Below are 26,356 nucleotides of genomic sequence, written 5' to 3'. Positions count from 1 at the left end.
GCCTGGAAAATCCCATGGACCGAGGAGCCTGGTAAGCTACAGTCCATGGGGTCACAAAGAGTCGGACACGACTGAGCGACTTCACTTTCAGTGTTTGGGGTCAAAGGGCCTTTGGCACATTATCAGCTATGTGCCAAAGAACTAGCCATGTGCCAAGTACTAGTTCTATCAGGTTCTAAAGGATGCTCTCAAAATTGAAGCCCAGAATCCTAATTTGAACAACACTGCATATTTTCCCATGGAGTAGATATAGATCACACTCTCCGTTTCCTAGTCCCTCTGCCCTAACTGGACACTGGCCGTCCCAACTGAAGACTACATTTCATAGCTTCCCTTCACATGACCACATTCCGGCCAGTGGCAAACAGTGGGGCAGGGGTGTGGGACAATTCCTAAGAGCCTTTCTTGCCCTGCAACTAATCCTGTAACAACTACATGGATCATGCAGTTGAGGTCATGCCCAACGGAGCCACAGCATGGAAAGGGCCTGGATACCCACCATGGGGCACTATACAAGCCTAGGACTGCCCATCCTGAGGACCAGAGGCACGAAAAACCTCTCATAACCTCCCATTACTTTGGTAACCCTCATTATCTTGGGTTTCTATCTCTTGTTGGAGTCTAATTCTAAGAGACACTCTCTTTCTCAGCAATTCAACCACCAGATGAGTATTTCAAAGGCTCTGAGAAGTCCGGCTGCCTGTTAACCCAGTCTTTTCTGAATTATATTGACTATAGTGAAAGTGAAGTCGCTTAGTCGTGTCCGACTCTTTGCGACCCCATGGACTGTAGCCTACCAGGCTCCTCAGTCCATGGGATTTTCCAGGCAAGAATACTGGAGTGGGTTGACATTTCCTTCTCCAGGGGATCTTTCTGACCCAGGGATCGAACCCAGGTCTCCCGCATTGTAGGCAGACGCTTTACCGTCTGAGCTACCAGGAAATGCACAATACACATTAACAAAAATATGTAGCCTCACTTTGGAAAATGCTGTGCTAGGTCTTATCCTTCAACACCCTGTATAGCAAATACAAAAAACCGTCTCCTCCTCCAGACTGAGCCCCACGGCCAGGCAATCCCATTCCCCAGTCCTATAATTCTTGGCACATGGAATATCCTACTAAGGTTTGCTGCATCTGTGCATGAAATAAAACATGAATGAATGCAGTTTTCTGCTTAACAGATAAAGTGCTAGCTCAGATGCATGAGTCACCTCTTGGAGATGACAGGCCAAGTCAGTGGCAGTGCTAGAATCTGAAGCAGCTACTAGAACTTGAGTCTACACTGCAGACATGGAGCCCCAAAGGACCACCAGCCCTGGGAACAGGACCTTACACAGACACCCATGGAACCTTCTCTGTGGACACCCATGCCACCCATGTGACAAAATCAGCACTCCTCCCAGGGGGCACTGCTGAGTTGGGGGCAGCTCAGGCAGAATGGGCCTCACTCTTGCACATGGGGGTCCCTGAAGACCACTCAGCGATGTTCCCCTTCCAGGCACAGGTGAGGAGGCCAGACCCCACCATCTGGTGGCCTGAGGGGCAGTGGAACACGATGACAGTCCCCACAGAAGTGCCGTCCCCACGAAGTACTTGGTAGGTGCCCTGCAGGGGCTGCTGCACTTGCACACACATGCCTAGGAGAGAAGAGAAGGGAGACAACGTGAGACCCCCCCCTTGGGGGCAGGGGCTTGGCAGGAGACCTCACATGACCCAACGACCATGTGTGCTCTGGAGAAGCTCACACAGTCACCCAGACAAGGGACAGTGGCAGCCACGTGATCAAAGTGTAATCCCTACATTAAGTCAAATCTAGGGGTGCTGAAGACCATGGTGTTGATAAAAGAAACACACATCTACAAGACAATAAAAGCAAAAGGACAACTATTATCCAAGTGCAGCTCAAAAGGCAGAATCAAGGGGGAAAAAAAGGAAGGAGAGAGATTGACAGATACGATTTCATGAAAAGTAAAAACACAAACTTTTGTTATTCCCTACAGGACCGGAAAAGGTCAGTCTTCATTCCAATCCCAAAGAAAGGGAATGCCAAAGAATGCTAAAACTACTGCACAATTGCGCTCATCTCACACGCTAGTAAAGTCATGCTCAAAATTCTCCAAGCCAGGCTTCAGCAATAGGTGAACCGTGAACTCCCAGATGTTCAAGCCGGTTTTAGAAAAGGCAGAGGCACCAGAGATCAAATTGCCAATATCTGCTGGATCATGGAGAAAGCAAGAGAGTTCCAGAAAAACATCTATTTCTGCTTTTGAACTGTGGTGTTGGAGAAGACTCTTGAGAGTCCCTTGGACTGCAAGGAGATCCAACCAGTCCATTCTAAAGGAGATCAATCCTGGACTGATGCTAAAGCTGAAACTCCAATACTTTGGCCACTGGAAAAGACTCTGATGCTGGGAAGGATTGGGGGCGGGAGGAGAAGGGGACAACAGAGAATGAGATGGCTGGATGGCATCACCAACTCGATGGACATGAATTTGAGTGAACTCCGGGAGTTGGTGATGGACAGGGAAGCCTGGCGTGCTGTGATTCATGAAGTCGCAGAGAGTTGGACACAACTGAGCAACTGAACTGAATTGAACTGAATAACTGAAAACCCCTTCATGGATCACAACCCTGTCATGGAGAAGGGGCTTGCATAACTCAATGAAGCTGTGAGCTAGACTGTGCAGGGCTACCTAAGACAGACAGGTCATAGTGAAGAGTTCTGACAAAAGTGGTTCACTGGAGGAGGAAATGGCAAACCACTCCAGTATTCTTGCTGCAAGAACCCCAAGAACAGTATGAAAAGGCAAAAAGGTATGACACCAGAAGATGAGCCCCCAAGGCTAGAAGGCATCCAATATGCTACTGGGGAAAAGCGGAAGGCAATTACTAAAAACTCCAGAAAGAATGAAGAGGCTGGGCCAAAGCAGAAATGACGCTCAACTGTGGATGCGTCTGGTGGTGAAAGTAAAGTCCAATGCTGTAAAGAACCATATTGCATAGCTGATCACTGAAGAATTGATGCTTCCATTGTGGTGCTGGAGAAGACTCTTGAGAGTCCTTTGGATTGCAAGGAGATCAAACCTTCAGTCCTAAAGGAAATCAACCCTGAATATTCATCAGAAGGACTACTGCTGAAGCTCCAATACTTTGGCCACCTGATGCAAAGAGTCAACTCGTTGGCAAAGACTCTGATGCTGGGAAATATTGAAGGCAAACGGAGAAGGAGGTGGCAGAGGAGCAAATGGTTAGATACCATCACTGATTCAATAGACAAGAATTTGAGCAAACTCTCGGGGAAGGACAGGGGAACCTAACGTGCTGCAGTCCACGGGGTCACAAAGCATTGGACGTGACTTAGCAACTGAACAGCAACAATAACTGAAAAGCAAACTCAGATGAAAAAATTAGGGAAAGATATTTGGAAAACGCAGCACAAAAGTTCAACACCCGTAATTTATAAAGAGATCTTAACACATCAGTAAAAGCTGAACGTCCAAGTAAAACAGAATGAACTGATGTGTGAACAGCTACTTATAAGAAACAAGCAGCCAACAGATGAGAAAATGCTTGCCTTCATAGTAACTGAATGCTAAGTCGCTTCAGTCGCGTCCGACTCTTTGTGACCCTATGGACTGTAGCCCGCTAGGCTTCTTTGTCCACGGGATCCTCCAGGCAAGAATACTGGAGTGGGTTGCCATGCCCTTCTCCAGGGCAGCTTCCTGACCCAGGGATCGAACCCAAGTCTCTTGTATCTCCTGCACTGGCTGGTTCTTTAACACTAGCACCACCTGGGAAGCCCTTAGTAACTGAAGAAACACTACTTCAAATGAGAGCTAATCTTTCATTCCTCCACTTGCAAAACGTAAAAACAAACAAACAAAAAAAACCACATGTGAACTTAGCAAGGGCCTGGGAACAACTCCTCTCTGACTTGCTGATGGGGGTGCAGACCCAAATCTTTCTGGACAGAGTTTGGCAAAGTGTATTAAGAGCTTTATGGTTGTATATAAATCTGAGAATTTAGCCAAAGTAAGTATTTATGATCCGCTGCCAGGATTTCTATAACAAGATATTTGTCTACACCCACATCTCCAGCTGTGGGCATCAGTGCAGTTAATCAGAGTATATCTGACATGAATGCCAGCAATGATATTCTAAAGTGTAACAATGATGTCCTTATATAAGGACATATACAGAATTTACTGTGTGCGGTTCTAAATGCTTTACATGTATGAACTCATCAATCCACAAAACACCTCCCATTTGACAGGGGAGCAAACTGAGGCACAGAGTGCTTTAACCATTTCCTGAAGTAACACAGCTCCTATGCTGTAGGGCAGAGATTCTGAACCACACAAGGAGGCTCTGGGCCTACCCTCTCAAGATACACGTGTGATAGACACATCAGGTGTCCTCTGCGTCTGGCTTCCCTTGCTCAGCACGAGAGGTGTCGTGCTGCGTGTGTTGGCAAGCTGTCCATATTTATGGTGGAGCAGAGCCCCACTGTATGGATGCCCTGTGTGCTTCCCTTTTCCGGCTGACAGATGGATGTGTGCGTTCTTTCTAGCCTTCAAGAATATGGAATGAAGCAGCTACCGATGTTCTGGAGCATGCCTCCTCATGCCCGAGTGCAAGAGGCTCTTCCTTCTGCTTTTCTGGAACTTTCTGATTGTACTTCTGGTGTATAAAGTGATTAGCCTCAGACAAAAGGGAGACTGGTTGAGCTGGTTGTCCGGCCTGTGTGTCTGTGGCAACACTGACCAGAGGCAGCATCCATGTTCAACTCTCTTGCTAGGTGGGGGCAAGGGTGGGGACTGGGACAGGGGTTAGCACTGCCCAGGCTGAGGACCCCGTTATTCCACACCAACCTAAGGCAACCCTGCACCTGACCCCCATGGGTTGTCTCCAGCTAGGATCGTGCCCTGGGCACCAGGCATAGATGTCCTAAAGCCCACTCAGCCTGCCACGCCCAGCCAAGCTCCTGCCCTGGCCAACCTGCTCATCACTTGGCCCCCCATTCTTACTATGATGTTAGCCGCCAGTTCCTCTATCCTTTACTTGCTCTAGCCCTCACATTTAGAACCTACCTGGACTTCCTTTCCTCAGTCCACAACCAATTCACCAGCAAACTCTGTAAGTTCTGGTTTCAAAATACATACCCAGGACATATGTAGTAGGCTGGAGAGTCCTCCAAAATCCACACCCACCTGCAAGCAGCCCCACAGGGGGCCCACTGTGTAACACATGGGACACTGTGTCATACAGGTTGTGGGGACAGAGCATGCCTGCGACTGCCCAAAGGGCCATGGCTGTCACTCAGGAGGGTCATACAAAGGCACTCATATACCTCGTGATAGCAGCTCACATGTCTGCACACAACCAGCCCTGTCCAGAGGGGAAACTGAGGTTCAAGAAGGTCAGGCCGCCCCTTGCATGAACCTGCTGGCCCTGCCCCATTTAGGGTGAGGGTGTTAACAGGGCAATGACAGAGCTAGGCTTCAGCCTCAGTCCTGCATTCTGCCCTCAAGGAGGCCAAGGCTACCCAAGATCCTTGGTGTGGGGCAGCCTGAAAGACATCATTTGGGTGAGGTTGGCCAAGCTGCACTGAGTCCAGCCCCTAGTCCCACCCTACCAAGAACCTGGCGGGTGGCTCATCAGGCTAAAAGGCTGGAGGGAGGAGTCTGTGCCTGGGGGGTCCTTGTGGGAGTGGGGACTGACCATTGGAACAGCACAAACAACACTGGGCACCTAAGGATGGTTCACTGTATTTCAGCCATACGAGAAGACCACCCATCTCCACCTCACAGATGGGGAAACTGGAGCACAGCAAGGCTGGATGACATGCTGGGGTGCTAGGGCGGAAGTGTGCTAGGCCATGGCTGTCATGTAAACCACATGTCTGGGAGGATTTGGGCTTCCCTGTCTGAGATGTCCACCAATGGTGTCACACTAACAATAGCAATTCAGGTCTGATAGAGACATCTGGTCAAGAAGGACCCCAATTCCTGCCCTCATATGGCACTCAACTATCTGCAGAGGACAACAGTCATTATATCATTTTAACACGAGCAACCAAGCTTGGAGAGGTGGCTGACCCGCCCAACACCCACAGATAGAGAACCCACAGACAGGATTGACACACAGCTTAAGATTCCTAATCAACAGCAGAACGAAGGAGTACAGGTATTTGCAATATACATGTAACAGAGGATATTTCTTACATAAACAGCACTTATACAAGACAAAAGTCACAACAGAAAAAATGGTTACGTTAGAAAAAAAAAATGGAAATGGTCCCAAACTAGTGAGCAGAGCAATTAAGAAAATTAAACAGCATCCACATTAGGAAGGAAGAAGCAAAGCTTCTCTATTAGATGGCATGATCCTATATCTAGAAAATCCCTAGGAATCTACTAAAAAAATCTACAGGAACTAATAAATCAAGATTACAGTATACAAGATCAACACACAAAAATCCATTGTATTTCAGTACAGTGGCAATGAGCAAACTAAAAACGCAATTAAGAAAACAATTCCATTTACAAGAGCATCAAAAAGAATAAACTACTCAGGAACAAAACTTAACAAAAGAAGGGTAAAACTGAAACTAAAAATTACAAAACATGTTTAGAGAAATTAAAGAAGATCTAAAAAAATAGAAATACATGACAAACTAGGGGGTCAGAAGACAGTATGGTTTAAGATGGCAATGCTCCTCTGCTCACTTTACAGCTTAACCCTTATCAGAGTCCTAGCTGCTACCTTCACAGAAACTGACAAACTGATCCTACAATTCACAAGGAAAGGCAAAAAGACCTAGAATAGCACAAACAGACACTCTTGAAAAAGGAGAACAAAGCTGGAGGATTCATACTTCCTTAGTTCAAATTTTATCACAAAGCAGAAGCACAAGCTGGAATCAAGATTGCCGGGAGAAATTTCAATAACCTCAGATATGCAGATGACACCACCCTTATGGCAGAAAGTGAAGAGGAACTAAAAAGCCTCTTGATGAAAGTGAAAGAGGAGAGTGAAAAAGTTGGCTTGAAGCTAAACATTCAGAAAACTAAGATCATGGCATCTGATCCCATCACTTCATGGGAAACAGATGGGGAAACAGTGGAGACAGTGTCAGACTTCATTTTTTGGGGCTGCAAAATCACTGCGGATGCTGATTGCAGCCATGAAATTAAAAGACGCTTACTCCTTGGAAGGAAAGTTATGACCAACCTAGACAGCATATTAAAAAACAGAGACATTACTTTGCCAACAAAGGTCCATCTAGTCAAGGCTATGGTCTATCCAGTGGTCATGTATGGATGTGAGAATTGGACTGTGAAGAAAGCTGATCGCCAAAGAATTGATGCTTTTGAACTGTGGTGTTGGAGAAGACTCTTGAGAGTCCCTTGGACTGCAAGGACATCCAACCAGTCCATTCTAAAAGAGATCAGTCCTGGGTGTTCACTGGAAGGACTGATGATAAAGTTGAAACTCCAATACTTTGGCCACCTCATGCGAAGAGTTGACTCACTGGAAAAGACTCTGATGCTGGGAAAGGTTGGGGGCAGGAGGAGAAGGGGACGACAGAGAATGAGATGGCTGGATGGCACCACCGACTCGATGGAGGTGAGTTTGAGTGAACTCCGGGAGTTGGTGATGGACAGGGAGGCCTGGTGTGCTGTGATTCATGGGGTTGCAAAGAGTTGGACACGACTGAGCAACTGAACTGAACTGAACTGAATAATACCTCAATAAAGCCTGTTAGAAAAATTCAGGGGAAATATTTATCTCAATTAAAGAAGTGTGAATTTGAAACCTAAGTTATTACTTTTGGCTTGGTCTAGTTCAAAAAACCCAGCCCACCAGGTTAGTGAGGGTGTGGGAAAAGGGGTGGGGCAGAGGACACAGCACGGAAGACCTAAGACGCAGTCCTCCCCTGCAGCAGGGGACAGGCAGGAGCTTGAAGGCAGGAAGGGGTAAGGAGCCTGAGCTGGGATCCCAGGCAGGCAGGGCAAGGAGGACATAGCACTGACTTCGAGCAGTCAGGCCATCTCACTGGCCATGGGTCACCCAGTACTCAGTAGTACAGAGATTCAGTACTACAGAGTACTCAGTATTGCACAGAGTAGTACAGCAGTACTCTTGATTCCAGAGTACAGGCCCTTAGTTAATCATCACACTGTGTTTCCACAGGTGCCAAAGTAGAAATGAATGAACAAAGGAATGTACAAATGAGTGAACACACAACCTAACATCTGAAAGTTGTGATCAGCACTCCTCCAGGAGAAATCTCTTTTCTTTTTCAGGATCTGTGGACTTGGACATGTGTTGTCCTTCCAGCCAGGGAAGTGGACTGGGGTTTTGGAACTGGGCAGACATAGCAGGGCAGCCACAGGCCAGCCACATGGCCCCTTCCCCAGGGTCACCGGAAACCAACACTTCCCAGTCCCCAATTTAGAGCTGCCACTTCTCCATTCTTCTGTGGCTAAGCACCCTCTTTCTCCCCAGCCCCATGAGGCCCTCGGAGAAGGGAGGACCCTTTGGAAGCGATCAGCAGGGGTAGGAGCTTTGTGCACACTTGTCTTCCCAGCACCTGGTGAATAAAAGGAGGAAGGGATAAACCTGTGTTTATCCTTTAAAGATGCAACTAGAACTTTATCAAAAAAATTAGATGCTTTGAGGGAGGGACAAAGAGATGGCAAGAGATGAGATGAAGTAGGCCTGGTGAAAAGTTAAGGGTAGGATAGAGCTGGGGGATGTGTGGATATAAATTATTTCCTCTGTGGTATGTTTAAAAAAATTTTAATGTGGGGAGAAAGCCTTAGGCATCCCTGTTGAATTTATCTGACTGCCTCCTATCCCCCAGGGGGTGGCTGCCCATATCCCTACCCAGAGCCCAGTCCACATCCTGCACTACCAGCTTAGATGGCCCTGGCATGGGGAGTCACAGACAGAAGAAAAAGTTTCAGACACTGAGGCAGGAAGCTAGTTCTACAGACACACACATTTGGGTATAAACCACACTTAACCTGCGGGGTGACCAGGTTACCAATTCGGTCCTCAACTTACCCGTAAATGCTGCAGTGGGCCGGGGCCAGGGCTGACTGAGATGACATGCAGCCCCAACCCAGCAAGGAAACCACTACTGTCGTGGGGAAAGGGCCCGGCTGTCAACAGCCACATCCTGTACAGCTGCTGGGTTCCGCTATGGTGACATGCCAATCCTGAGACAAGCACTGCCGCTGTTTCATCACCCAAGGAGCTCACATAGCTTCAGTGACAGAAATAAGCCCTCCCCACAAGAGGCCCAGAGCCTGTCCTGCCTCCTGGAATCACACCAAGGTGGGAGGGTGAGGGGTGATGCCACAGAAAGGGAACAGGCCTGATGTGTGGATGCCTCCAGGGTGTGCATCAAACTGAAGACTCAAGGGAAAGGTCCAAGAGAATTTGGATCCCAGGCCCAGTGAAAATGCCACTGCCCATTACCATGTGCGGCTGGGGGCAGGAGGGTCACTGAGAGACTCAGAATGGGGGCTTTAAAAGGAGACATGGCCTCTCTCCCCAGAGCTGTGGCTTCACACTCTGCAGTTCTGGCCAGCCAATACAGGTGTCTCACGCCCATCAGAGGCAGGGGGCTCCAAGCACAAGTGTATTGTTCGAACAGGTTCTCTTTTAAAAATGAAAATGAAAGGTCTGAGGAAATAACTGATAAGAAAGAGCAGGGCGAAGATGAGCCTTGCCCAAGGCCCCTCCCTGCAGTGAGTACATCATGGAACCTTTCCCTACCTGGGAGGCAAGAAGCTCAACTCCAATAATCTGAGAGCCCAATCATGCAGAGAGGTGAAGGCAGAGAAGCCAAGTGGGCCTGGTCTGCTAGGACCACCCTCTCAGCCCCAGCCCTTCTCCACCAGGTCTGACCCTGCTCCACCACCTCTAGGCTTAGGTCCTAGACTTGGTCAGATTCAGTTTCCCAACCTGCAAAATAGGGTGACCTGGTCTTCAGTGATAGGAAGAGAGTGGGACCACCTGGTGGAGACTTTAAACCTGTGCCTGGGAGCTCAGGAATGCCCCTAGGAGGAGGTTTAATACTTCGCTCCTCTCCCCCTCCTAAGTCCACAGTATCCAGGATACCTGCACCTGCTACCCCCAGACCAGACCCAAGTCTTCCCCAAGACCACAACACTCTGCCAAGACACCTTTATCTGCCATCCCCTTACTCCAACAGGATGTCCTGCATCCCTTCTCTGGGCCTGGAAGGTTGACAAACACTTTGGGCTGGGCCCATTTTCCAGATGAGGAAACTGAGGTCCACAGACCTGGTGAAGACCCCATGTACACACTGGCAGTGCCCCCCCACCAGACCTTTCTACCCAACTTGTGACACATAGGCCAGATGGGGCAGGAAGGTGGCAAAGCATCAGGGGACAATAAGGGCTTCAGTCTACCCATCTTCTAAGGATATTCCAAGAAACCACCAGCTGGCTCCAGAGACATTCCAGAGACATCCCCTAACCACTGCAAACCCAGCCTCTTCTCACATTCCTCACTACACCCTCCAGAGCCTGGAGACCCCCAGACGCTCTAGCTGGGCCCCCAACAGTCCCTCCCTACACATGGTGTTTAAGAGGCAAATCCCACTTCCTCCATCCCCTGCTGAAAATCCTCACCGACACCCAGCTGGCCCTGTATACCCTTCCTAGGCCTGGTCTCCACCCCACCCAACTCCCAGCTGTCCTTCCCTTCCAGCCCCACTCAGCCCTGGGGCCTGGCCCTGCCCACTTGAAGCCTGACTCACACACTGGATGCTGCATTCCCCCAATCATCCTCTGGCTGGACCCCTGCACCCCTCAATCTTTGGTGCAGTTTTTTTCTCTGCACCCTTTATGAACTCATCTTTTTTTCAATATGTACAAATAAATCTCAAAGGAGAGGAAAAACAACAGAAAAAAAAAAAAGGAATGGATTTGATGCAGGCAAAACACAAAACAAAAGCAAACCTTATAAACTCACTGGACAGTGGAGAAGCAGATCCGTCCATCAGGTGTGCATCCAACTCCCCCAACTCACTTCCCAGTGCCAGGCACTGCTCTCTCCCACCCTCTAACACACAGTGGGTGTATGGCCTGGCCTGAACACCCTGTCCTTACAGGCCATGCCTGCCCCAGCCTGCCTGGTCAGTGGGGGTAAGAACAATCCTTGCTTGTTAATCTTTTATCTGGAACCTTGGACCACAGGACCATCCCTCCCATTCTCCTTCCTAGAGCCAACACAGCCCTCAAACCCTGACCTCATCCTCTGGGAGGTAAATAAGTTAACCTTTTATGCTGGCCATGGCTGCGGACAACAGGAACAATGGGGAGATGAGGGAAGCAGGCTCCTGGACTAGCCAACTGTGGGTCTGGGTCACTGTGGGCCTGGAAAATCACTTCCTTGTTCTGAGTCTCAGTATCCTCAAGTGGAAAGAGGAACCCACAGGAGGGATTTCTCAAAGAGAAATCAAAATGGGTGAGGGGTACAGGTGCACAGGTACTCTATGGAGAGTCAACCACCCCTCACTCCCACCCACAAGACCCCAGCAGTGGGGACAGCCACGTGCAGGAGGCCCACGCCCTGGCTGTGTGTCCTGAGGCAAGCACAGGGTTCAGAACTACTGCAGTTCTGGTCCTTGGCTACAGTCCAGACCTGGGTCTCCCAGACAGTCCGCTGACAACAGGTCAGCTCACACATGAGAAATGTACACCCTCCTCCAGAAACATGACCAGGTTAATTCCAACCCAGTAAGAGCGTAACACCTGTGCCCTCATCCCCTCCACTCTGAATCTCTCAGGGGAGAACACTGAGGCTCCAGAGAGCCTCTTTCATCCAGCAGCTCTGTCTGTACCCTGGTGGGAGACCAGAGCCAGGCCTCAGGGGCACATAGGCCCTGTTTAGAGACCAACACCCACCCACTCCCTCCAGGTTTTGGTCATTTGGTGAAATGGGCCCAGGCTGGCTGTGGGGCTGGCCTGCAGGAGTGAAGCCAAGAGGACACCCACAGAGCCCGTCCTCATCCACCCCTGCAGTCTTTCAGCTGCCCCCTCTCAGGGGTATGGGATCATCTCTGGCCACTGAAACCCCGAGTTATTCCTCTTGCAGGGCCATGTTCCTGGACAATCTCTTCCACCAAGGAGTGCTGGAGCTGCCCTGGGAACAGGGCCAGGGGCCTAAGGGCAGTGGGAGGGTAGCCTCCCAGTCAGCCATTCAACAAAGATTTAAGGCCTTGTTCCGATTCAGCCTCCCCCTGTCTGCCTCTCCCTGCTGTGCCTGGGAGATGAGGAGAATCCTAGGACTCTGTGTCTGTCTGGTTGGATTTGCATACCTCCTCTAGGAAGAGCAGAATAATGTACCCATTTTACAGATTGCAGGAAAAACACCCATCCCATTCCTGTGTTTTAGACAGTGCCAAACTGTCTCTAAAGACCCCCATATCCATCGTTTACTGCCCCACAAGGAGAGGTGGGTGCCCATTTCACAGCCCAAGATATTGGGGCTGTGGAGCAGTGGAGGAGTCTAGACAACAGTGATACCCTGGGGCGGAACCATGGTGAGGGTGGGTGCATTGGGCCCTCCCTGGTTTTCACAAGCCTGGGCAGGTATACAAGGCCCACCACTTGGCATATGGAGAAACTGAGGCACACAGATAGTAAGACCAGGTGTACCCCAAGCTGGGGGGCTCCAACCCTAAATTCCTGGGAAAGATTCACAGGCTGGGACTCCCAGGGTAGCAGGGCTGGGGCCAGGCCTGGCAGGCTAGATAGAGGGCAAGAACTGGACTCTGAGAACCCCTTTCTCCCATAACAGTTCTCTGAGAACAGTCTTTTGTATGTAGCCAGAGTCTCCCCCTCGCTCTCCTTGGCTGATCTTGGGCAAGTCCCTCTGCCTCACCGTGGACACTCACCTCCCCAGGCAGTGCTGCACAACCCGCACACACATTATCCTCTCTTAACACACACTGAAACACTAAATTCGGGACGGGGCATCAGGCTGCCAGAGGGAGTTAAAGAAAAACCCACCCCACCAGGCCAGGGGCAGGTCTCAGGTCTTAGCTTTCACACCACCAAGCCGCACGCCTCTGCTCTGAGACTGACTTCCCTGGGCCTGTTTTCCCATCTGAGACAGAGCCGTCATTCCTCCCAAGGTGGCAGGTGTCACTGTTTTAAGCTTGACTGGCTGCATGCCCAATGGGGTGTGTCCTGTGCCAGGCTGCTCCTCCAGGCCCAGCTTCCACCCGTACAATTCAGCTCCTGGCCTGGGGCACAGGTGTGCTGAGACCCTCAGGCTTAAGGGGGAGCGAACAGTGTGCCCTCAAGTGAGCCTCCAGGAACATCTGGGCCTCAACGTCTCGGTTTATCTGTGTTTCTAAAAGGATTAAATTTCAGACGCATTCATGGCGTAAAGCGGACATTCGAACCCGGGGCTTCGGACGCTTTCCCCACACCGAAGGCGGGCAGACAGACGAATCTCCTACAGAACAATCCAGAAATCAAACATTTAAGATAACAGTCAGCCTTCCGGAGACCCCGGAGCCACGCACCAGGCCCGACTGTCGTTCTCCTCTCTCAAGCTCAGTTTCCCCATCTGTAAAGTGGGGCTGAGGAGCTGGCCGAGGAACCCGAGCATCTCCCCGAGGTAAGGCCGGTTTCGGTTTCCCCAGGACCGTCGCGCAGCCATCCGCCTCATCACCCCGAGGCGCCCCCATTGGGAAAGGGCGCGCACCTGTGCTGGCGCGCGGCTAAACGCAGCCGCCTAGCTTCTGGGCACTCGCTGCCGGGCGTCAGCTCCGCTGGGGCGCCCGCTGGGCGGCGGAGAGGGCCGGGCGGCGTTAACCGCCGGCTGTGCACCTCCCAGCGGCAGAGTGCAGCCCACCGCCTCCCGCTCCCGCCCAGGGCTGTGCACGCAGCCCCTCACATTCCCCGTCTGTGGATTGGGCGCAGAACCCTACCCGAGGCCCGCAGCCTCTGCCCTTACCTGTGCCGTTCCCGGGGGTGGGCATGACGTCCCGCTTGCGCCCCCCGGGCCTCGCCCTGCGGCGGAGGGTCGCCGCCGCCCCGCGCATTCCCGCGCCCTCGGCGGCGCTCGGCCGGACTGCCGCGCAGGGGCCGGCGTGGGCGGGGCGGCCGGGACGCGCCCTCGCGGGGCAGAGGGCGGGGCCGGCCCCGCAGGAGCCTCGGCCCCGAGGGGGCGGACGTAGCTGAGCGGAAAGTCTCGCTCCAGGGCCCGGCGCGGGCGTTGCTCTCAGGCCCTGCCGCTCCGACCACCAGGGTCCTCCCCAGACCAGGTGTTCTCGGTGAGTAGCACACGTGGACCCCATCTGTGTCACTGGCTCAGGCCCTCTGTGGTGGGTGTCGATGTTGTCGTGGGGGCAGGAGTCAGACCTCCAGGGTCTGGCCCTAGGCTCACACGCCACACTGGTGGGGGGGGGGGTCCTGCCCTCTCCTGACTCCTCCTACCCAGCCCCCTTAGAGGGGGCCCCTGGCTAGGTTCAGCGCGGCGGCCCGCCCCTTCCTCTCTCTAGGACCCCGCCCAGCCCAGGCGCAGTACCCCGCCCAGGCCCAGGAAATGCTGAGGAAGCTCTAAGATTATCGAGTCCACAGCGGGGTCTTCCCTGGTGACCAGTCCTGTAGGGCTGGGGGAAGGTGTGTGGAAGATTCTGGGTCTGTCTTGGTCCGCACTCCTAGTTTAATGGTGGATCACTAAGTTTATCCAACATTGGACTACGTAGTGGTGACCAAGATAGACATATAGATCCATCCTTTAGACTAGGAGTGCAGACCAAGGTAAATCCAGGGATCTGCCCTTAAAATAGGGCTTCCCTGGTTGCTCAGCTGGTAAAGAATCCACCTGCAGTGCCGAAGACCCCGGTTCGATTCCTGGGTCGGAAAGATCCCCTGGAGAAGAGATAAGTTACCTACGCCAGTATTCTTGGGCTTCCCAGGTGGCTCTGGTATAGAATCTGCCTGCAATGCGGAAGACCTGGGTTCGATCCCTGGGTTGGAAAGATCCCCCGTAGGAGGGCATGGCAACACACTACAGTATTCTTCCATGGAGAATCCCCATGGACAGAGGAGTCTAGTGCCTGCAGTCCGTGGGCTCACAAAGAGTTGGACGTGACTGGAGTGACTAAGCACACCCTTAAATAGGTAGTGGAGAAGGAGATAGACACATGGATCCGACATTAGGGTAGTAGTACAGATGATGATAGACACAGGAATCTTCCATTAGGCTAGGTAGTGGAGACCATGGTAGATCCCAGGGTCTACCTTTAGACCTCGGAATCCTCCATTACTAAGTAGTGACAAATACAGACACCAGGCAAATACAGGGACCCACAAATACAGGGATCCACCATTAGATTAGGAGTGCAGGCGAAGACATATCCAGGAATGCTCTGTTTGACTAGGAATGGAGACCCAGGTAGACACAGGGACCTCCATTAGACCCAGATAGATCCAGGACCCAACACTGAACTAAGCAATGGAGAACAAAACAGACCCAGGATCCACCGCTAGACCAGGAGTGCAAACCAAGACAGACCCAGGGATCCACCATTAGACTAGGAGTAAATACCAAGATAAATCCAGAGAACCACCATAAGACAGTCAGTGATAGAACAGTTGATGCAAAGGCCTTACGATCTTAATTCTTTGGAAGCTTGAGGTACAACCAGAAGTTCAGTGTGGTCACTGCTGGAAGTCTCTGAGACGGCCCAGGTGGACAGAACTGGCTCTGGAGTGCCTGGCAGGCAGCAGCAAAGAGGTTGGTGTCTTGTGGAACAGTAGGGCAGGGTCCCAGCAGGCCAGCCCCTCCCCGCCTTTGCTTTCTCAGTCTGGTAGAGACTCATGTTCAGTGTAATACATAAGGGCCCTCCTCTTTCCTCAGTCAGAGTTGTTTCTCCCCATAATATCTAATTCCCACTTCAGACTTGTGGGTCACACATAATGACTTTCTTCATTTGCCTTGATATGAACCAAGCATGTACATCCCATCTGCCACTTTGAGAATCCAGGGGCGTCCTCAGGGCCCACTCTGATCTGCCCTCTCCTGACCACACTCAGGGACATGACAGTGGCTCAGTCATGTCCGACTCTTTGCAAGCCCATGGACTATACAGTCTGTGGTATTCTCCAGGCCAGAATATTGGAGTGCATAACCTTTCCCTTCTCCAGGGGACCTTCCCACCCCAGGGATCAACCCCAGGTCTCCCACATTGCAGGCAGATTCTTTACCAGCTGAATCACAAGTCATGTCTTCCCTTGAGCCCCAAAGGGAAGCCCTCAGGGGCATGGGACCCTAGAATTCCCTACAGATGGCCCCATGCCCACCTCTGGGGTCTTGTGGCCTTCTCATTGGCTCTGATCATTTGTGCACAACACTGTACCCAGGACAGCTGTCTGAAGATGCATTAGCAGGGTTGAGAGGGGAGGTCTGGTGTGGCCCTTGAAATCACAGGATAGAGCTGGTAGGAGCTGCCTGCGGGCTGCCTACACTACCACACACTGGCCCAGTTATTTAGAATGTATATGCTTCCTGGGGCTGCTATAACAAGGTACCAGTGACTGGGTACCTTAGGACTCCAGAAGAGTGTAATCTCAGGGTTCTGGAAGCCAGAAGTCTGAGTTGAAGGTGCTGGCAGGGCTGTGCTCCCCGTGAAGGCACTAGAAGTGGTCTTTTCCACGCCTCTCCCACACTTCTCTTCAGATAATTCCTTGGCTGTGGCAGCATCATTCCAGTTTTTACACAGCTGTTCTGTCCCTTTGTGCATGCCTGTCTCTGTGTCCAAATTTCCCCTTTATATAGGGGTGCCAGTTCTATTGGAATAGGGCCACCCTAATGATCTTGTTTTAACTTGATTGCTTCTATAAAGACCGTATTTCAAAATAAGGTCATGTTCTGAGGTACTCAGGGTTAAGTCTCAATCACTTGAATTTTGACGAGGACATAGTGCAGCCCATAACAGCCTATAACATGTCAGGAGTGAGACAACATGTTTTCTTGGCCATCTGTGGCACACTTACATGTTCTGGGTATTCAAGCATGTGGTGCTGACCTCCATTTGTCCTGTTAGGGAACTGGGAATGGCCTGAGACTTCTGTACAAGAAATCGTACATTGTGTTATGCCTCAGAATACCCACTTGTGTCAAAGACATCTTCAGGAGCAGTGGGAGACAGTGGGTTCTCGGCCAATATGAACTCAGTCTAGACCCCATCCACCTGTTCTGGGGCTTCTTGGGATGGCATGCTCCTGGAACATCAGCAATACCTACCATGGGTAGGGAAGGAAACTGAGGCAGTAGCTCAGCACAGACTCAGACAGCTTGGGCTGCCACCTCGTCTCCTGCCCCACTCATTTCAGGGATATGGTTCTGACAGGCACCCAATGCCTGAGCCTTAAAAGTCTCATCTAAGGGATGGAAAAGATCCTGCCACCCTCCCAAGGGAAGGGAGACTGTGACATGATCAGGGATGGACCATCGTCTGAAAGCTGGGCCAACCCTACCTTCCCCCCACCTCTCCAAGACCTGACCCAGACGGGGAGCAATGCCTGTACTATGCCAGGCTGGTGTCCTCAGGCCTTGGCCACCTCCTTAAGGGAGCCCTCCCTGATGCCCTTCCCAGACAAAGCTGTTCCGTGCTTCATGACCCCAAGTTCTATGAAGCAGATAAGACATATGGCTCCCCTGCTGAAGGCAGCATGTGGGCAGCTGGCAAAGAGGCAAGAAGAAGCCAGCAGAGGCTCTTAAGAAGCTGACCCAAGCCTTGGCCTCTCTGCGTTTGGGGATCCAGCCCCCACCCCATTACCTCTTCCCCATCTTCACTGGCATCTGGGAGCACAGAGTATGCCCAGACAAACATTTGTTGAATAAATGAACTGGCAGGAAGGAACCAGGGAGACTGGTGAAAGGGGAGGGTTCTGGAATATTCTGCTCTGTAAAATGGGCATACACACATGCTACCAGAGATTTTGAGGGGATGCTGAAGATCTCATCTGGGCATCTCCTCTTCCCTCAAGACAGCTGGAGTATTGCCTGTCCCAGAGAGCCTACCTTAACCTGATTCTCCTGACACAGCATCCATAGACCACAGTACCCCAGGGGGTGGTCATTTTGTGTGCGTTTGTTTCCCACAAATTGTATAACTTTGGAAATGTAAAATGCTTTTTGTTTTTCTTTAAATATTCTTCATTTTTTCTCTCAGTTTAAAAATAAAATTTTTATCTTAAAAACTTCTCATAACGGACCAAGGCTAGAAAATTCCATCCCAAAGTAAGGGTCAGGGCCTGCTTCCTCCCAGCTGCCTTGGGTGGTCTCATGGGCTTAAGGGCTACCCAGGTGGCACTCATGGTAAAGAACCCGCCTGCCAATGCAGGAGACATGAGAGATGCAGGTTCTATCCCTGGGTCAGGAAGATCCCCTGAAGTAGGAATTGGCAACCCACTCCAGTATTCTTGCCTGGAAAATCCCATGAACAGAGGAGCCTGGCGGGGTACAGTCCATGGCGCCACAGAGAGTCAGACCCGAATGAGCAAAGTGACTAAGTACTCATGGGCTTTGCCTCTTTTGTAAAAAATTATGTTTTTAAATTAAGAGCAATTATTTTAAAAAGTAATCTAAACTTGTAGCTCCAAGGAGCTGGGTATCTGGGGAGAGAAGAATTCTCCCCAAAATATTTTCTGCCAGGCTGTTTGTCATCTTCCACACACACTAGTCCTCTAGTTGCTCCAAAGGCAGGCCAGAGCTGGTCCTCTTCTCTAGGGAACGCCTGCCCAGAGCCCACTCCCTACCAGGGTCCAGGCTCTGACTACTGGGTTGTCTTCCCTGGCCCTGAGTCTGCACAAGTGAGACATTCCTTGACTTTCAGAAGAAAGGTGAGTCACCCCCAGTGACATCTGAGCCACCATCCACAGGTTCACAGTAATGGCTTGGAGACATGTAGCAAGGCAGCTGGGAGGAAGCAGGCCTGTGGGCTGTGTGCTTTCCCAGCGGGGCAAAAGCAGATGATGGAGTCACAGAACAGAGAGGACAAGCCCCTCCTGAATGCCAGGCCTGCTTGGGAGCCAGGACCAGAGTGCCCAGCAGGGACAAAGCCTGATGGGCTGCTTCCGGGGCTCCTCCTTCATGTCTGGGTGGCCAGACTGTGGTTCATTTTCTCCTGCCTCTTGAGGCTTCTCTGTGTTGTCTGAATTTTTTGCAATAGGCATGAATCTATTCTCTCTTCAGAAAACAGGAAACTAATAAAGATTTTAAAGGTGGAATACATGTAAATGATTACACACATTCATTGGACAGTTCTGAATTCTACCTGTCAGAAAAGATATGGACTGGCCCCTCATTTACAGATGGGGAAGCTGACCACCTGCGGCCCGCTCGAATGATGCCTCATTACTGTGGTCTGAGGGCTCACTCATAGGGTTTGGATGTGCTCTGCCAGGGGGAAGGGGTATGTTTTCACAGACAGAAGTTTTTCCTAGGTAAGCCTGGGGTAAAATGTGCGTTGGTGAGTCCAGGGTAATCCAGAGGGTTGGTGGTTTTGAGCCAGTTAAGCTTCTTTGAGGTCATATACCTGCACAGCCAGCATGGCGGGAGCCTGAGTCCCCAGTCACGGGAGAGGTATGAGAGCCTTCCTCCCCATGCTCCCTGCCTGCCCCCGCCCCCGCCCCCCCCCCCAGCCTAACACAGACCCTGTGACCCTTTGGCCCTCACCAGCCCCTCACAGGGCATTTTGACTCCTTCTGCACCCTGCTGGTAGACTTTGGGTAAGCTCTGCCCTGTCTCTGGGCTCCTGTCCCCTCCCCACCTCTCCCAAGCCACATCTGCTGAAGCTGTGGCTCAGGGGCACTGAGGTCCAGGCTTGTGGCCTGGCACACACCTTGTGGGAAGGCACTTCCTGGGCCTCCTAGTGAGTGGTCTTTCACAAGGTTTGGAAGGCTGGCCAAGGCCATCCAAATGAACAGATTGGAGAGACCTGCATGGAACAGGTGCTTGGAGGGCTCCCATTTCACAGATGGGAAATCTGAGGCCTGGGGGAAGGATCTGTCCATAGCAACACCACTCACCCCCAAGGCCCAGCCTCTGGGGCCTGACATTCTGGCTCTCTCTGCCTCTCAGTTTCCCTGAGATGGGCATGTTAAGACTCCTCAGTCCAGGGCCAAAGGAAGGACGAGATGTACATTGCAAGTCCAAGTGTGCTCGGCATGCGAGCCCCATAGTCAGGGCCAGTAGGAAGGTTGGGACAGCAGAGAGCAGGGAGGGGCTGTCTGAGCCCTGCAGGCTGCGTACCTACTCACCTCCTGACTCCCTGTGCTGACAGCTGCGCTTTTCCAGTAACCATCATGAGCGCTTTGCTGTCCCCATTTTACAAGTGAGAAGCTGAGGCTCAGGCCTGTGAGTCACACATTTGCTGAGTAGGCGCATTAGTCATCTTCAAGGAATAGAAACCCGATATCAACCCAGAAGAGACAGCTGCTCTCTTCCCTCAGTTTCAAAGTTCTGAGGGAAGCCCTTGAGGCTAAGGATCCTGGAGCAACGGAGCAACTCTTTCAGCATCCCAACACCTCATCCCAGAGGTGGGCTGGACCATGAGACAAAGAGCTGTGTCAGGTGGAGTCACTCGATGGACCAGGGTTCTGGGAACCTGTGACTGCATAACCACAGATACTGTTTATAACAGCAACAGTCATTTCTGCTCATAAATCTGCAGTCCAGGCAGGGCTCAGCACCTTGGCTCTGCTCCACAGTGAGACTCCACTAGAGAGGGCTCATCCCAGGGCATCATCACCTCTCCACAGGGCTGCTTGAGCTTCCTTAGGACATGGTGCTGTCTTCTAGGAGCAAGCATTCCTGAGGACAGGGAGTGGAAACTGCCTGTTTATCCAGGCCTTAGCCTGGAACGTCACTTCCATTGTATTCTGTTTATCAAGCAGCCTTGGAACTCAGGTTCAAGGAGAGGGGACAGACCTCACCTTCAGCAAATCTGAGGGCCACCATGGGAGCACAAGCACTAGGCCAGACTTCTCTTGAGTATCTGATGGGCACCTGCACACTAGCAGGCCACTCCATATTAGAGAACTAGGATCAAATTCAGACCCTAAGTGTAGGTATAATCTGAGTTCTGATAAAACATACACAAGCAGATGCAAACACAGGAGGGCTGGAGGACATGGTGTTAAGTGCTGATAGGAAATATGAGTAATGTCTATGTTTTTGATTTGTCCACATTTTCTGAACTGTTCAGGGGAATGGACACTTTATTCATCTGGCCTTGGGCTGTAAAGATGCTATCTGAGGGCAGGCGGGCAGAGACCATAACCAGAGACAAGGCCATCTCTCACATACCCACTTGTGGAGTCCCAGTGATGGTGCCCTCGAGTTTTCCTTCCCGTCGAGGCCCAGCTCAGCCCAGGTGGGTCCAAGCTCATGCATATTGCTATACACGTTTCTCCCCTGTCCTGTGTACCCCCGTGGTCCCAATCCTCCTGGAAACCACCTTGTTTTCAGCTCCTCTGAGAGGCTTAATTAGGGCCAGGGGAGGCTGAGGCCAGCCCATCTGGTGAAGGCCAAGATCCCCGAGGGTAGTGCACGGGCTAAACGTCTTTGTATCTCTGTGCTCACTTTGTATCTCTGTCCCCTGTGCAGAGACAACGTGTGGACAGAACACAGTGATCCTCGGTGGGGAACGTGCTCCTTCAGCCTTCAGAGGACTGGGGGGTGCACAGGTCCTGCCTTGCCTTGCTGGTGGCCACCACCTCTCAAAACCGGACTCACAGTGTGATTAGTTAAAAGGTCCCTACCCAGCTCTTCCTTTACTCCCTATTTTATTCAATCCAGTCGTTAAATACCTGCTCCTACCTGACTCTGTGCCCCAGGCTGCCAGCCTCTGTGATCTCTTGGGTTCCCAGGGCCCAGAAGTAAAGCCTGCTCACTCATTCCTTCCTGTGGAAACCATGGTAAAGGTTCTCACCACAGGTCCCCCTCTCCCTCTGCTTCCTGAGCTACAATGGTGCTTCCTTGTGGCCCTGCATGGTGCAGTGTGCTCCCAGCCCCCAGCCCCATAGGCAGTTAGCTCTGAGGTGATGGTTCTGCACTATGAGAAGGCTGGGGCTGTCCTGATGAACAGAAACTGTCACAGAACATCAATATCAGACCAGGTCACTCTGTGAGACAGACAACACCATATATCACCAGGATAGAGACATAACTAACCGTCCCCATCCTGGTGATTTAAGTGACCGCAGCTTTGTTACCAGCCGCAACTTTTGCTTCCCTTCATTCCTTACACTTTTCTTTTTTTTTTTCTTTCCTCACACTTTTCAATTAAATTTATTGATACTCAAGCATAGAACAAGTCCCACTTCCTAACAGCATCCAATCCAGCTCTGCTTCCTTGAACCCTCCTCAAAATTGCCTCACGTGAGCCTAAACCCTACTCAGGTCCTCCCTAACACCATTGTACTGAGATGGCTCACACATTCCCATTGCAAGCACTTCATATCATCTCACTGTGGGAGATCTAAAAACCCCAGCGTTGTCCTGGCGTCTCTGCTGGGAGGAATGGGGTGACTGGCACACCGGCTTCCCCTGCAGCCAAGCTTCAGTTGCTCCAGACCTCAGTTGCTTGCTAATAATCTCTGTGTATCAATGTCCTGGGGCCACTACAAGGAAGTACCACAAATCAGGAAGCTTCAAACAACAGATGAATCCTTGGTGTGCCTTGACTTGTAGGTGGACCACTGCAGTCTCTGCCCCCACCATCACGTCTCTGTGTGTTCTTTCTCTCTTTTTATAAGGACACCAGTGATTGGATAGACCTCATCTTAACATCTGCAAAGACCTTACTTCCAAATAATGTCACATTCTGACATTCCAAGTGGACATGAATTTTAGTGGAGGACACTATTTAACCCATCATCATCTGCCTTCTGACCCCCTCAAAAGTCACTTTGGTCCCCCATGTACAAAATACATGCACCCCATCCCAACATCTCCCAAAGTCTTAAATCAGTCCTAGAGGGAGAAAAAGAAAGGAACAAAGGAGCCACTGGTCCAGTGCAAGTTGGAAGCCTAGATGTGCAAGTTCCAGTAGATTTCAAGGCCTGTAAATAACCCACTGTGGCTTGATGCTCTGGGTGCATGATGGTGACCCTGCTTTCTGTGGCTTTGGCAGCAGCTGTAGCCCCACCTTCTCTTTTCTCTGCCTCTGCCTTCATGGCTCTGCCCTCCAAGCCATTCTTCATTCCATTCCATCCCTGGGCCTCTCAATCTAGACTGTCAGATGTAACTGATGTAACAGTCTCGAAAACCTTGTTGGTCTTCTGTGTAATTCACAGGGAGCCACACCATCAAATAAGAGGCTCCACAGATCTTTCCTGAATAACCCCATCTCTGTTTCTTCATTCCACTGAGATGGTGGAGTAGACCTGCAAGTCATGTACCTAATCTCTTCAGCAGAAGGTTTTCCCACACCTTTGGTGCTCTCTTTAAACCACACTTTCTGAACAGTGAATTTCCTAAATTTAACAATCTGAAGTGAATTGAATTGAAAGTCGCTCAGTTGTGTCTGACTTTCTGCAACCCCATGGACTGTATCCCGCGAGGCTCCTCTGTCCATGGGATTCTCCAGGCAAGAATACTGGAGTGGGTAGCCATTTCCTTCTCCAGGGGATCTTCTCAACCCAGGGATCAAACTGGGTCTCTCATATTACAGGTAGATTCTTTACTGTCTGAGGACTTCCCAAATCATCAAGTGCTGATTCCTTTTTGCTTATCAATTCCTTCCCCAATTTCTTTCTTTCTTCTCAGATTTTACTATAAATAGCAAGGAGAAACCAGCCCATATCATCCACATTTTACTTGTAAGTTTCCTCAGCTAAATAATCAAGTTCATTCTTTGCAATTTCTACTTTCTACTCAACATTAGAACATAAGTCAGACAATTTTCTGCTACTTTATGGCCTTTCCTCCAGTTTTCAATAACCAGTTCTTCATTTCCATCTGGTATCTCACTGGAAGCACCTCTCAGGTTCATACTTATATCAAAATTATGTTCATGACCATACATGTATTCTCTGAGACAGTAGAAACTTTCTCTACATTCTCCTCACTTCTTTCTTTTCTTTTCCTTTTTGGAGGTGTTTTTTTTTTAATTAAAGTAAAAATTTACAATGTTGTATACCTGTACAGAAAAGTGGTCCAGTTATACATACATAGATATATTTTTCAGATCATGTGCCCTTATAGGTTACTGCAAAATATTGAGTATAGCTCTCTGTTCTATACAGTAGGTCCTTGTCAGTTATGTGTTTTATATATAGTGTGTATATGTTAATCCCAAACTCCTAATGTATTCCTCGCTCCCATTTTCCCCTTTGGTAACCATAAATTTGTTTTCTATAAATAAACAGATCTATTTCTGTTTTGTATATGGGTTCGTGTGTTTTTTGTTTGCTTTTTGATTCCACATATAAGCAACATCATGATGCTTGTCTTTTTCTGTCTGGCTTATTTCACTTAGTGTAAGATCTCTAGGTCTGTCCATGTTGCTGCTGTCGTGTCTCCTCTATCCATGTATCTGTCAATGGACATTTCGAGTGCTTCCATGTTTTTGCTCTTGTAGACAGTGCTGTAATAAACATTGAGGTGTGTGTATCTTTTTGAATTATGATTTTCTTCAGGTATATGCCCAAGAGTCCTCACTTCTTTCTGACCTCGGTCTCACCAGAATCACCTTTGTTGTCCATATCTCTACCAACAATCTCTTCAAGGAAATCTAGGCATTTTCTATCATGTGCCTCAAAACTCTTCCAGCATCTGCACATTACCCAATTCCGCAGCTGCAGTTTTAGGTATCTGTTATAGCAGCATCCCCCTTCCTGGTACAAAATCTGTATTAGTTTGCTAGAGTTGTTATACAAATTTAGTAGCTTAAAACAACAGAAATTTATCCTTTCAAAGTTCTGGAGGCCAGCAGTCTGAAATCAAGATATTGTCAGGGGCATGTACACTCTGGAAGCTCCAGGAAAGGATCCTTCTCTGCCACACACACCAGAGTGAACTGCTGGTTACTCCGGGTGAACTTTGCTGTTCCTTGGCTCATAGTTGTGACATGCCAGTCTCTGCCTCCATCATCACAAGACCTTCCTTGTATGTCCTATCCTCTTCTTATAAGGACACCAGCCAGTGGGTTTAGGATCCACTCGATCCTCATTTTAACTGACTTCGTCTGTGAAAAATATACTTGCAGGTAAAATCATATTCTGAGGCTTCAGGTGAACATGTATTTAGGATGGAGGACACTCTTCAACCCAGGAAGGCAACTTGTGTTGGCTTTCTTCCCTTTCCTGCCTCACTCTCCATTCCCTTACTATTCTTCCTGGGTTGCCTCCCAAATAAACTTGCATTCGATCTGTGTAGCAGGAGAGAAACTGAGAGAAAGTTACGTAAGACACAGGCCCCTGGCTGGGAGCCAGTGGGGACCCACCTAAGACATGTCCCCCTCTTCTGTGAGCTACTGAGAACCCACTTAGGACATGACTGTCAGTGCTGAGCTGCAGTGTCCCCTCTGTGAATGGAGTGAAGATAATGGCCCCTTCCTCTGAGGTTTTGGGAGGAAGGAGGGAATGCTGGAGGGCTCTGGGCTTAGGACCACACACAGAGAATGGCCACGCCCTGCCTCTGGGAAGTGGGGATGCTTTGGGAATTACTCCAGTATTTTTCTTTGGAGATGGGCTGCTCTGGTGTCAGTTTTCCTGTGCCCCTTGGGGGCTATAATTTGCTCTCTGAGTTTGGATCGAGCACAGGGAAGTGGCACTCCAAGATGAAGATAGAGTCATGAGATGTGGCATGTGTATTTTCAGCAGGCAGAACTAGAGTGCTGATGACCAGGCCCCCAGGGGCAGGCCTGGCCCTGGCAGGAAAGGGAGGGTTTTGTCCCTCTCAGGGATACTGCCAGCCTGGATTCTGTTGGGAATAGAGAGTCAAGGCAGGACATTTTGGAGGATGCAGGCTAGTCCCTGTCTGTGGCTGCTGTTGGGTGGGGCTGGGCCGTAGAAGAAATAGGACGCTAAATGAAATTTATTCTCTTGCTCCTGCTTCAGGTGAAGTCAGAAATGGGTTTCTTCCCCTCTTTTCTCCTATCCTAGTCTGGGCTCCCTGGGAGGCCCTCCCATCTCATTCCAGGATGGTCCCCCTCCACCCTCAAAGGGAGACTGTCTTGGGTCACATGGCCAGCTTGGACCAACTCCGGCAGAGGGAGCTGGAGAGCTGGTCAGTGAGCCTGTGGTATAGGGGGCCCAGATGGAGGCCTTCTCCTGCACACC

At 50.4% G+C, this 26,356-nt stretch overlaps 1 protein-coding gene and 1 long non-coding RNA gene across 8 annotated transcripts in view; one reads left to right on the top strand and one right to left on the bottom strand.

Moving 5' to 3' along the window:
* Nucleotides 1–14,397, bottom strand: part of SUSD3 (sushi domain containing 3) — a 29,321-nt gene extending 14,924 nt beyond the window's left edge. For 2 of the 6 annotated variants that reach the window (XM_088838133.1, XM_088838134.1), the window contains exons 1-2: nucleotides 14,013–14,394; nucleotides 1,451–1,639 (exon numbers count right to left, since the gene is read on the bottom strand). In XM_088838133.1, the coding sequence (XP_088694259.1) occupies nucleotides 1,451–1,639; nucleotides 14,013–14,355 (532 nt within the window). In that variant the 5' untranslated portion in view covers nucleotides 14,356–14,394. Of the gene's footprint in view, nucleotides 1–1,450; nucleotides 1,640–14,012 lie in introns of all 6 variants that reach the window. The other 4 variants (XR_016037877.1, XM_088838135.1, XM_088838136.1 and 1 more) reach the window with 4 other exon arrangements.
* Nucleotides 14,211–25,511, top strand: LOC129557006 (uncharacterized). Of its 2 annotated transcripts, XR_016037878.1 has the most exons (4): nucleotides 14,214–14,331; nucleotides 15,696–15,800; nucleotides 21,277–21,444; nucleotides 21,678–25,511. It is a non-coding gene; the product is annotated as an uncharacterized LOC129557006 (long non-coding RNA). The 2 variants fall into 2 exon arrangements; XR_008686144.2 differs by lacking the exon at nucleotides 15,696–15,800 and having other exon boundaries at nucleotides 14,211–14,331; nucleotides 21,678–25,509.
* The last annotated feature ends 845 nt before the right edge of the window (nucleotides 25,512–26,356 follow it).

This window comes from Moschus berezovskii, chromosome 7 (assembly GCF_049115385.1).
Source record: "Moschus berezovskii isolate FMDL1 chromosome 7, NW_MosBer_1.0, whole genome shotgun sequence".
Classification (NCBI taxonomy): domain Eukaryota; kingdom Metazoa; phylum Chordata; class Mammalia; order Artiodactyla; family Moschidae; genus Moschus; species Moschus berezovskii.
The sequence above is the reverse complement of the archived record's forward strand: the minus strand, read 5'-3'. Positions and strand labels throughout refer to the sequence as shown.